The sequence below is a fragment of the Anomaloglossus baeobatrachus genome, chromosome 4, assembly GCF_048569485.1.
Source record: "Anomaloglossus baeobatrachus isolate aAnoBae1 chromosome 4, aAnoBae1.hap1, whole genome shotgun sequence".
NCBI classification, from domain to species: Eukaryota; Metazoa; Chordata; class Amphibia; order Anura; family Aromobatidae; genus Anomaloglossus; species Anomaloglossus baeobatrachus.
This window is the reverse complement of record NC_134356.1, coordinates 663745885-663758734: the sequence shown is the minus strand read 5'-3', so window position 1 is coordinate 663758734 and position 12850 is coordinate 663745885. Positions and strand designations below refer to the sequence as shown.

The window sequence follows — 12850 nt, the reverse complement described above, 5'->3', positions numbered from 1 at the left end:
GTGCTAAGCGGTGTAGGCCTGTAACCAAGGTAAATATCGGGTAACCAAGGTAAACATCGGGTGCTTTGCTGTTACCCGATATTTAGGCTGGTTACGTGTGCAGGGAGGCCGACACTTCCCCGCTCGGCCCCGCCCCCTCCCGCACTCCGCACATGTATGTACACACACACACCTGTCCCCAGCCATGCAGACAAGCACTGCCACTGACACCCTCGTCTGGCCCCGCCCCCTGCTCGGCTCCGCCCCCTCCCGCACTTTGCATGTGCACACACACACATACATACATACATACATACATGCACATACACACACTCACTCACACATACACTCACCTGTCCCCAGCCATGCAGACCGCAGCACTTCTACTGACATCCTCAGCGCCTGGCCCCGCCCCCCGCTCGGCTCCGCCCCCTCCCGCACTTTGCATGTGCACACACATACATATATACATACATACATACATACATGCACATACACACACTCACTCACAGATACACTCACCTGTCCCCAGCCATGCAGACCGCAGCACTTCCACTGACATCCTAAGCGCCTGGCCCCGCCCCCCGCTCGGCTCTGCCCCAGAACTCCGCCCCCCGCACACAACGGAATCCGACAAAGAATTCTGTTCTTTGTCATCCGTTGTACAGCGTTGAACAGCGCATCAGTCACATGTGTCAAGCGACGCATGTGACTGATACAAATCAACGGAAATGTGAACTTAGCCTTAACCTTGAGATGTGAGGAGCTTGCTACTTTCCATGTGAAGCGCGCCTGCGCTTTGCAATTTTTCCCACGATTTGAACTCCTTTCACCTCTTCTCATTAAGAGAATTTGTCTCTATTCTTATACATGCGCACAACACTATTCCTCTGTTGTTTCTCCTGTTTTATCACAACGGATCCTTCTTATTAGTCGCTCCAATTCAAGTGCACTTCACTCATATATAATTAATTAAAAAGTTTGAGATTTGATTTTTAATAATAATAAAAATGTTACTATTGGTCCTACTTGCAAATATAATATATGCCCCGTTCTATTTGCTGATTTTTGACCTAGTGCATGTCATTTGCACTTGGCTTTTAATGGTTCTTGTAGCTAATCATGAGGCACCATTAAACCCCTCTGTTAGTACAATGTTAGTGAGATGGCCGGTCAATCTCACGGCCTCTCTACTCCGGGTTCGTGTCAAATATCATTATCAGTTGTATATATTTTTACCCCCTTTCTTTTTATTTTCTTTTTCTTTTTCACTTAAAATTCATTTTTTCTGAATCTCTTATTGCTATGATTTTTGATTATGAATGTTCTGTTTAGGCTAAATGTATCAATATGTATTTTATTCAATTCTTGTAAGGGCCATGTAATGCGGCTTTACTCCACGTGGCAATGAGTCATTGCTCTGCAGCACACGGTGAACTGACGTCATAGCCAGGGATCCCTCTTCCTTTCTCTCTCTCCCTTTTTTTTCCCTTTTTTTTTCTGTACATCCTTTTTAAGGGCTCCTCCTTGGTTTCTGTAAAATTCTTTTCCCTGAAGAAGGAGGCAGTTGTGGTCTCCGAAACGCGTAGGAATGAAATAAAAGAATTGTGTGTTCAACACTGATGTCCGTGGTCTTCAAGCGCGGTGTTAAACCTGTTTTCCTCCAGTTCCGAATTTGATGTCTCGCTTGTACAACAGGGCTGCTGCTGGACCACTTAGGCACTCGCTCATGCCACTAAAGGGGTTGTGACTGGCACAACCCGATCAGGTGAGTGCACCATTTCCTTATACCTTTTACCCAGTAAATCGGGTAATACCCTATTGCGCCTTTTCTCTCCTAAGGCTAAGTTCACACTTCAGTTGTTTTGCATCAGTCACAATCCGTAGCCTTGAGGAATTACGGAATCCTGCAAAATATTTTGCAGGAATCCAGTATTTCCCCATAGACTTCTATTAGTGACGGATTGCGACTGATGACCCTGCGTTGCATCCGCTGCGTCGCGGTCCGTCGTTTTTGACTGACCGCCGAGCGGGGAGCAACGCAGAATGTAACGTTTTTCAGGCCGTCAAAATTAACGCGCCGCACAGGAATCCGTCGCCATCCGTCAAGCTTGTAATGTATGTCTATGGTGCTGGATTCCGTCGTAATCTGTCTTACAACGGAATCCAGCGCAGGATTCCATCATGCTCTACTGAGCATGCCCAGCATGTTTGGCACACCCCCTGGGCTGTCCCAAACACAAACGGATCATGACTGATCCGTCAAAAAACGGACGCACAGCGGATGCAACGGACGCAACGGATCAGTTTTTTCACAGGATTCCTGTGAAAGGAATCCTGTGAAAAACACATCCGTTGCATCAGTTGCCATCTAAAAAACAACTGATCCGTTGCTGACGGACCTGACGGATCTAAAACAACTGAAGTGTGAACTTAGCCTAATTTAATTTTTTCATACAGACATTTTTTTAAAAAGTGTTTTATGATTTTATGCAAAATGTGATGAAGTCACCCACAATGTCAGGTAGTGATTGGCCTTACACAATGCGGCAGGATACATGGTTATAATAAAATCTGAATTATTTAAAAAAACAAAACAAAAAACAAATCTTTGTAAAAAGTGTAATAATATGTTCTGGTGGCAAAAGGATGAGGTGTACGGACCGATGCCGGAATGGCCATGGTAATATTCCCATAGTCTCTGGTCTCCACTCACTGTGTCGTTGTGTTTTCTCTCCGCAGGTCCCATGGTGTACGGGATTTGTTATTGTCCTGTTTCCCGAAAGAAAGACTTGGAGGACCTGAAAGTTGCAGGTGACTTCAACCCCCCCCCCTCCTCCTCCTCCTCCTCTTACCTTTTTCACATCTACACCATGATCTGTGGGGATCTGACTACCGCCCCACACATCGTGATAATGACATACCATGCATTATTATGGCATTAATTTAATTCAGTTGTCTAAGATAGTAAAAAGGTTTGCTATTGTATCCTCCAGAGACAGCGCCACCCTGGTCTGTGGGTGTGTTTGGTATTGCAGCCCCATTTGTTTGTTTGCCCTTCTCATGGACAGCGCTGATTTTAATAGTGACACTCACGTCTCCTGACTCGTTCACATTTCTTTAATATTCTCATACAGACTCCAAGACTTTGAGTGAAGCTGAGCGGGAGCGGCTGTTTGACAAGTTGGACGGGACGCCGGACTTCATTGGCTGGGCTCTTCATATACTGTCACCTAATGTCATCTCTACCAGCATGCAGCAAAGGTGACCTGGACTGATTAGAAATGACATATAGCGGCTCCTGTTATTACACTGAAGTGTTTTTTGCCTGAGCTGTCCCTGTGAGTGACGGGTCTCAGATCTGTGTGCTGAATGCATCCATACCTGGTAGTGAAACTTGGTCCTTTTTAACACGAAGTCCCAGAGAGGGGTCATTTAACATTTCTACCTTTGGAACCCAGAGACCCAGAAATTTCTGGGACTTCTAGTGTTAAGGCTGTGTTCCCACAGCTGCTGTTTTTTTTAAGGCGATCAATCAGAAAACTCGTTAACTTTTTTTTTCTTTTTTTTTTTTTTTTCTTCTCCCTCACGTTTTATTTTTTAATTTTGTGTCCCTAAACCCTTCATCACCAGGTTATTTTCATCATTTTTTTTTTCCTTTTCTTTCAAGACCCACAATTTTTTTTTCTTTTTGTCACTATAGCCATGTAAGGGCTTGTTTGTTTTTTTTGCAGACAGAGCTGTGCTTTTGAATGACATAATTCATTCTGCCTCGTATTGTGCTGTGAAATTGCAAAAAAGTGCATTTCCATGATTTGTTTTTTTGGGTGAGTGTACAGTGTATCCCCGAAAATAAGACCTAGCAGTAGTTTTCAGGGAGGCTTAATTATAAAACATCTCCCGAAAATAAGACCTAGCCGCAATCAATAATGAAGTGTCCGTGCAGCGGTAAAAAAGTTAGACTGCAGGACACTTCATTATAGACAGCAGACACCCCCAAAGGACAGAAGATAGAAGACCCCGCAGTCATACACTGACCAGACACCGACCAGGAGCTGGTGAGCGCATCAAGGTCCTGCGGTGGAACACACACATCAGATCACAGACACATACTACAGATCGCATCCACACACTTACCACATCCAGCGATATCGCTTGCTTCTTGGCAGCGTAAGGACCTGCGACTCTGTGTAGTGAGCTTCCAGGACTGGCCGGAGGATCACATGGCCTCAAGCACATGGTATCTCCGGATGTTGAGTGTGTGCATGCGATTGTACCGGTATGTGCGATTTCGTGAGCGTATGCTGTCTGATGTGTGACACTGTGTTCTGACGTGTAAGTGTCGGCCAGACGCAGGGGAGCATAGCTGCTGGGAGATCACAGGGAGAAATGATGTGGAATCTGGTGTGTGTGTGTGTGTGATGTATGCGAGTGTCAGCCCGATGCAGGGGAGGCATACAGCACACCTGCTGGTAGATCACAGGTAGATCTGGGAGCCACACAGACGCCCGGGGCTGGTATGTATGAAGATCCTGGAAAGGGGGGGGGGGTCTGCTTTTGTGGGGGGTTTAACTTACCCACAACCATGTCTCCTCGAGAATGACACCCCCTAAAAATAAGACCTAGTGCTTTTTCTTTGTCGCTCCATTGGGAGACCCAGACAATTGGGTGTATAGCTATGCCTCCGGAGGCCACACAAAGTATTACACTAAAAGTGTAAAGCCCCTCCCCTTCTGCCTATACACCCCCCGTGCTCACGGGCTCCTCAGTTTTTATGCTTTGTGCGAAGGAGGCAGACATCCACGCATAGCTCCACAGCTTGGTCGGCAGCAGCTGCTGACCAGGTCGGATGGAAGAAAAGAGGGCCCATAACAGGGCCCCCAGCATGCTCCCTTCTCACCCCACTTTGTCGGCGGTGTTGTTAAGGTTGAGGTACCCATTGCGGGTACACAGGCAGGAGCCACATGCTGTTTTCCTTCCCCATCCCTTAGGGCTCTGGGTGAAGTGGGATCCAGGATCGGTCTCTAGGCACTGGGACCGTGCTCCCTCCGCAGCCCCTGGGAATCTGCAGGATAGGAGCTGAGTATCGTCAGGGACAAGGCCCTGCTACTATGAGGTACTCTGTGTCCCCGTGGGGACCGCGCATGGAGCGCTGGTGCCAGACACATTACAGCACTGCTGGGTGTGTTAGTGCGCCGGACATGGAGCGCTTGTGCCAGACACTTTCCAGCACGGCTGGGTGTGTTAGTGCGCCGGACATGCAGCGCCTGTGCCAGACACTTTCCAGCACTGCTGGGTGTGTTAGTGCGCCGGACATGGAGCGCTTGTGCCAGACACTTTCCAGCACGGCTGGGTGTGTTAGTGCGCCGGACATGGAGCGCTTGTGCCAGACACTTTCCAGCACTGCTGGGTGTGTTTGTGCGCCGGGGGACTTCCGCGCGGCCGCGCTTATAACTTTAGTCCCCGGCTTCTGCGGCCTAGTGTCGTTTATTCCCGCCCACAGGCCTGCCAGTCAGGGAAGGGGCGGGACGCTGCACGGATCGTCAGCGGAGGGCTGGAGCATACATTAGTATCCTCCTCCCTCCTCACTCAGTACAGTGGGGCACTGGATTCCCGCACTTTTCTTGGGCACGCCCACGATCTCCTCCCCCCCACAGAACGCCGGCAGCCATTCCTGTCAGCGATTCAGACGCTGGAGAGGAGAGACAACACAGGGAGACCCAGGCAGGGAATCCGGTGACCACACAACTGCTTTGAGCGGTCGGTAAACAGCACCTATGGTGCTGGCCCCACTGAGTACCGAAGTGTGTGTGTGTGTGTGTGTGTGTATATATATATATATATATATATATATATATATATATATATATATATATATATATATATATATATATATATATATATATATATATATATATTGATATATATATATTGATATATATATTGATATATATATATATATATATATATATATATATATATATATATATATATAATATATATATATATATGCGCTTATAGGCTATACATTGCACTGTACGGTCGCTCTGTTGATTTTTGGCTATATACCCTCCTGGTTGTTCTCAAAGGAGACAACATGTCATCTGCAAGGCACTTACTCAGCCGGAGCCTCTGCGACTGGTGGCCCAGGTGGATCCACCTGCTACCACTGTCCAGGTGACAGGGACGGAGTTTGCAGCCTTTGCTGACAAACTGTCTGAGACTATGGATACATGGTCTGCTAAAATACTGGAGGGACTCTCTGGATGATGAAGCGGAGGTAACAGATCAGGATTCTGATCCTGAAGCCGCTCTCAACCTAGATACGCCTGAAGGTGACGCAGTAGTGAATGACCTTATAGCGACCATCAATCAGGTGTTGGATATTTCTCCCCCAGCTCCTACAATTGAGGAGTCTGCTTCTCAGGAGAAATTCCGTTTCAGGTTTCCAAAGCGTACATTAAATATGTTTCTGGATCACTCTGACTTCAGAGAGGCAATCCAGAAAAACCGAGACTGTCCAGACAAGCGTTTTTCCAAGCGTCTTAAGGACACACGTTATCCCTTTCCCCCCGAGGTTGTCAAGGGCTGGACTCAGTGTCCTAAGGTGGATCCTCCAATCTCCAGACTGGCGGCTAGATCCATAGTTGCAGTGGAAGATGGGGCTTCACTCAAAGATGCCACTGACACAGATGGAACTATGGTTGAAATCCATCTATGAAGCTATAGGCGCGTCTTTTGCCCCAGCATTCGCTGCCGTATGGGCACTCCAAGCTATCTCAGCTTGTCAGGCGCAGATTAATGCAGTAACACGTACATCTGCCCCGCAAGTGGTGTCCTTAACCAATCAGGCGTCGGCGTTTGCGTCCTACGCCATTAATGCTATCCTGGACTCTGCGAGCCGTACGGCGGTGGCATCCGCCAATTCGGTGGCAGTCCGCAGGGCCATGTGGCTACGTGAATGGAAGGCAGACTCTGCTTCCAAAAAGTTCTTAACCGGTTTGCCATTGGCTGGCAACCGCTTGTTTGGTGAGCGATTGGATGAAATCATTAAACAATCCAAGGGAAAGGATTCATCCTTACCCCAGTCCAAACCAAACAGACCTCAACCACGGAAGGTACAATCGAGGTTTCGGTCCTTTCGGACCGCGGGCAGATCTCAATTTTCCTCGTCCAAAAGGCCTCAGAAAGATCAGAGGAACTCCGATGCATGGCGGTCTAAGTCACGTCCTAAGAAGACCGCCGGAGGAACCGCTCCCAAAGCGGCCTCCTCATGACTTTCGGCCTCCTCAAACCGCATCCTCGGTCGGTGGCAGGCTCTCCCGCTTTTGCGACACCTGGCTGCCACAAGTAAAAGACCGATGGGTGAGAGACATTCTATCTCACGGTTACAGGATAGAGTTCAACTCTCGTCCTCCGACTCGTTTCTTCAGGACATCTCCACCCCCCGACAGAGCCGAGGCTCTTATGCAGGCGGTGGGCACCCTGAAGGAGGAAGGAGTGGTGGTCCCGGTTCCTCTTCAGCAACGGGGTCACGGTTTTTATTCCAACTTGTTCGTGGTGCCAAAAAAGGACGGATCCTTCCGTCCCATTCTGGACCTAAAGCTGCTCAACAAGCATGTGAAAACCAGGCGGTTCCGGATGGAATCGCTCCGCTCCGTCATCGCCTCAATGTCCCAAGGAGATTTCCTGGCATCAATAGACATCAAAGATGCTTATCTCCACGTACCGATTGCACCAGAGCATCAGCGCATCAGCGCTTCCTGCGCTTCGCCATAGGGGACGAACACCTTCAGTTCGTGGCACTACCTTTTGGCCTGGCAACAGCCCCACGGGTCTTCACCAAGGTCATGGCAACAGTGGTGGCAATCCTACACTCTCAGGGACACTCGGTGATCCCTTACTTAGACGATCTACTTGTCAAGGCACCCTCTCAAGGGGCATGCCAACACAGCCTGAACATTGCTCTGGAAACTCTCCAAAGTTTCGGGTGGATCATCAATTTTCCAAAGTCAAATCTGACACCGGCCCAATCACTGACATATCTTGGCATGGAGTTTCATACTCTCTCAGCGATAGTGAAGCTTCCGCTGAACAAACAGCGTTCACTACAGACAGGGGTGCAATCTCTCCTTCATGGTCAGTCACACCCCCTGAGACGCCTCATGCACTTCCTAGGGAAGATGGTGGCAGCAATGGAGGCAGTTCCTTTTGCGCAGTTTCATCTGCGCCCACTTCAATGGGACATTCTCCGCAAATGGGACAGGAAGTCGACGTCCCTCGGCAGGAACGTCTCCCTTTCTCGGGCAGCCAAAGCTTCCCTTCAGTGGTGGCTTCTTCCCACTTCTCTGTCGGAGGGGAAATCCTTCCTGCCCCCATCCTGGGCTGTGGTCACGACGGACGCGAGCCTGTCAGGGTGGGGAGCGGTCTTTCTCCACCACAGGGCTCAGGGGACTTGGACTCAGACAGAGTCCTCCCTTCAGATCAATGTTCTGGAGATAAGGGCAGTGTATCTTGCCCTAAAAGCGTTCCAGCCGTGGCTGGAAGGCAAACAGATCCGAATTCAGTCGGACAACTCCACAGCGGTGGCATACATCAACCACCAAGGCGGGACACGCAGTCGGCAAGCCTTCCAGGAAGTTCGGCGGATTCTGCTGTGGGTGGAAGCCACAGCCTCGACCATATCCGCAGTTCACATCCCGGGCGTAGAAAACTGGGAAGCAGACTTTCTCAGTCGCCAGGGCATGGATGCAAGGGAATGGTCCCTTCACCCGGACGTGTTTCAGGAGATCTGTTGCCGCTGGGGCATGCCGGATGTCGACCTAATGGCGTCCCGGCACAACAACAAGGTCCCGACGTTCATGGCACGGTCTCAAGATCACAGAGCTCTGGCGGCAGACGCCTTAGTTCAGGATTGGTCGCAGTTTCAACTCCCTTATGTGTTTCCTCCTCTGGCACTGTTGCCCAGAGTGTTACGCAAGATCAGGTCCGACTGCCGCCGCGCCATCCTCGTCGCTCCAGACTGGCCGAGGAGGTCGTGGTACCCGGATCTGTGGCATCTCACGGTCGGCCAACCGTGGGTACTACCAGACCGACCAGACTTGCTGTCTCAAGGGCCGTTTTTCCATCTGAATTCTGCGGCCCTGAACCTGACTGTGTGGCCATTGAGTCCTGGATCCTAGCGTCTTCAGGATTATCTCAAGAGGTCATTGCCACTATGAGACAGGCTAGGAAACCAACGTCCGCCAAGATCTACCACAGGACGTGGAAAATATTCCTGTCGTGGTGCTCTGCTCAGGGTGTTTCTCCCTGGCCGTTTACCTTGCCCACTTTTCTGTCCTTCCTTCAATCCGGATTAGAAAAGGGTTTGTCACTAGGCTCCCTTAAGGGACAAGTCTCTGCGCTCTCTGTCTTATTTTCAGAAGCGCCTAGCCAGACTTCCACAGGTTCGCACGTTCCTGCAGGGGGTTTGTCACATCGTACCTCCTTACAAGCGTCCGTTAGAACCCTGGGATCTGAACAGGGTGCTGATGGTTCTTCAGAAACCACCGTTCGAGCCAATGAGGGATATCTCTCTCTCACGCCTTTCGCAGAAAGTGGTTTTCCTAGTAGCAGTCACTTCGCTTCGGAGAGTGTCTGAGCTAGCAGCGCTGTCATGCAAAGCCCCCTTCCTGGTGTTTCACCAGGACAAGGTGGTGCTGCGTCCGGTTCCGGAATTTCTCCCTAAGGTGGTATCCCCCTTTTCATCTCAATCAGGATATCTCCTTACCCTCTTTTTGTCCTCATCCAGTTCACCAATGTGAAAAGGATTTGCACTTGTTAGATCTGGTGAGAGCACTCAGATTCTACATTTCTCGTACGGCGCCCCTGCGCCGCTCGGATGCACTCTTTGTCCTTGTCGCTGGCCAGCGTAAAGGGACACAAGCTTCCAAGTCAACCCTGGCTCGGTGGATCAAGGAACCAATTCTCGAGGCTTATCGTTCCTCCGGGCTTCCGGTTCCCTCAGGGCTGAAGGCCCATTCTACCAGGGCCGTGGGTGCGTCCTGGGCTTTGCGGCACCAGGCTACGGCTCAGCAGGTGTGTCAGGCGGCTACCTGGTCGAGCCTGCACACTTTCACGAAACACTATCAGGTGCATACCTATGCTTCGGCAGATGCTAGCCTAGGTAGGCGAGTCCTTCAGGCGGCAGTTGCCCACCTGTAGAAAGGGGCCGTTTTACGGCTCTATTACGAGGTATTATTTTACCCACCCAGGGACTGCTTTTGGACGTCCCAATTGTCTGGGTCTCCCAATGGAGTGACAAAGAAGAAGTGAATTTTGTTTACTTACCGTAAATTCCTTTTCTTCTAGCTCCAATTGGGAGACCCAGCACCCGCCCCTGTTTTTTGTGTACACATGTTGTTCATGTTGAATGGTTTCAGTTCTCCGATATTCCTTCGGATTGAAGTTACTTTAAACCAATTATAATTTTTTCCTCCTTCTTGCTTTTGCACCAAAACTGAGGAGCCCGTGAGCACGGGGGGTGTATAGGCAGAAGGGGAGGGGCTTTACACTTTTAGTGTAATACTTTGTGTGGCCTCCGGAGGCATAGCTATACACCCAATTGTCTGGGTCTCCCAATTGGAGCTAGAAGAAAAGGAATTTACGGTAAGTAAACAAAATTCCCTTCTTTCAGGGCAAAAAAAAAATATAGGATGGTGTCTTATTTTCAGGGAAACAGGGTATTTACCATGTTCATTATATGGTAAAACTGATCTGGCGTTATGATTCCTCAGGTCGGTACGAGTTTGTATATACCAAACATGTATGATTTTACTTTTAAGTGGTGAAAAAAAAATTGGTAAATAATTTAAAAAAAAAAAAAAATTACAATTGCGCTTTTGACGTTATTTTTCAGGATCTGGGGCTCAGTGACGGCTTATTTTTTTGCATCTTGAGTTTCTTTTCTTTAATTAATTTTTGGCTAGATGTGATGATTTGATCGCCTTTTATTGCAATGTTTTGGCAACCAAAAAAAACGTAATTCTGTTTTCATTTTTGTTCTCGCTACGCCCTTTACTGATTTATTTTATATTTTGATCGGGCATTTTTGAACTCTGTGATACTTCAGCACCACTCTACGTCGGAAATGCTGATTTCCTGTGAATGCCGACATTAACAGGAATTTTCGTCATGACAGTGAGAGGATGTCATCAGCTGACCCCTGGCTATCATGACTACCCATAATTGTCCTGTGATCATGTGACGCTCCTCTGGTGGCGCCCGGGAATGGCAAGCCTTCCATCAGAGCGCGTTAATTCTTCCTTGTAGAGATGAAAAGTTGAATTTAATTAGTTAACAGGCATGGGTGGATCAGAGATCCACCTGTGCCTGTTAGCTGTACATGTCAACAGATCAGCCAACATGAGCAGGGAAAAAAGGCCGGCTCGTCGTACAAGCCCGCATTAAAGGGACAGACATGGCCTTGGACGTACAGGTACGTTTAAGTTCTTAAAGGGGATTTACCATGAACAAAGTTAATTTTAAAGTTCATTTATATCTATAGATCTTGGAATAATAATAATTTCTGCAATTGGATGTGTTACAAAAAAAAAAAGTTGCTCTGCTTTAATCTTAATGTGTTCCTGTGCAATGGCCGTGTCTGACTGTACCACGTCTCCGGGGCAGTTTTCTAAGGCTGTGTGGTTCAGTGTTTTGGACGTAGCAAGTTTCAGCTGCATCCATAACGCTGCGCTGTATAGTACAAGCACAGTGGATGGGATTTATAGAAATCCTGTGCCCACTGTGCATGTTTTTCCCGCAGAGAAAATGACCTGCGGTGTGGCTTCCCGTGCCTCAGTATGTCAGTTCTTTGCTGCGGAGACACAAGCGCTCTCCACAGGGAGAGACCGCAACTTCCCGACCCCGGATCGTGGGCACGAGCAGCTGCAGTCTCCTGCGGAGGAGACACACAAGCCCCGCAGGTCAGGACCGGCCACATCTAGGACGCAACGGGTCCTGATCGTGTGCACATACTTTAAGAGTATTTTTAAAGCTTGATTTGCTGAGAAGTTTTAAAGAAAATTCACTCAACCCCCCCCCCCCCCAAAAAAAACCAACCTGTCTAAACATATCCTAATGCTATGTGCACACCATGTCTTTCCGTGAGATTTTGCTGTGTTCACCACAAGACTGCACCCTGTGGTCCAAAAAAACGCATGGGTTTTCCTTTACCAATGGGTGAAAAATGCAAAAAGAATTGACATGTTGAAGTTTTCTGGTCACCACAAAATCACAGCCCAAAAAAAAGCAACGTTCACAGTAAAACTGCAATCTCACTGACTTTGCTGGGGAAGGAAATGCATGCAGTTTTGTGCCACAGACTCAACCCAAATTGTCTCTCCAGGGAGGAAGGAGACGAACACTAGCGCCACCTATTGGAAGCAGCAAGCCTAAAAGTCAAAAGTGGCCTTTAACAAGCCTTTTCATACAACTTAGGATTTATGCCAGATCAGAACCCCAATTTGAAGACACTGTGTTTCGGGATGGTTGTCCCTCATCAGTGCAAAGTATGAGGTCTGATCTGGCTGTATGAGAAGCTATAGTGGGGTCTAAGGGGAAATCTTTTTTCCTTGCGGAGACTGACAAACCAGTTCTGGCTGCCAGTGAGGAAACTTATAGCTGCAATCCTCCACTGGGAAATTTCCCAGAGGAGCACTGCAGCTATAAGGCTATGTGCGCACTAGGCGTTTTTGCCGCGTTTTTAGCGGCGTTTTTTACCGCGTTTTTGTGCTGAAAACGCAGTGACATTGCTTCCCCAGCAATGTCAATGGGTTTTCAGAAGTGCTGTCCTCACACAGCGTTTTTTTTTAGCTGCGTTTTTGTGGTGACC

General features: G+C 48.6%; 1 protein-coding gene across 2 annotated transcripts in view; it reads left to right on the top strand.

Moving 5' to 3' along the window:
* Positions 1 to 12850, top strand: part of RNASEH2A (ribonuclease H2 subunit A) — an 81682-nt gene that overhangs the window by 36792 nt on the left and 32040 nt on the right. For both annotated transcript variants that reach the window (XM_075346597.1, XM_075346596.1), the window contains exons 2-3: positions 2722 to 2793; positions 3117 to 3243. In XM_075346597.1, coding sequence (XP_075202712.1) covers positions 2727 to 2793; positions 3117 to 3243 — 194 coding nt within the window. In that variant the 5' untranslated portion in view covers positions 2722 to 2726. The remainder of the gene's footprint in view (positions 1 to 2721; positions 2794 to 3116; positions 3244 to 12850) is intronic.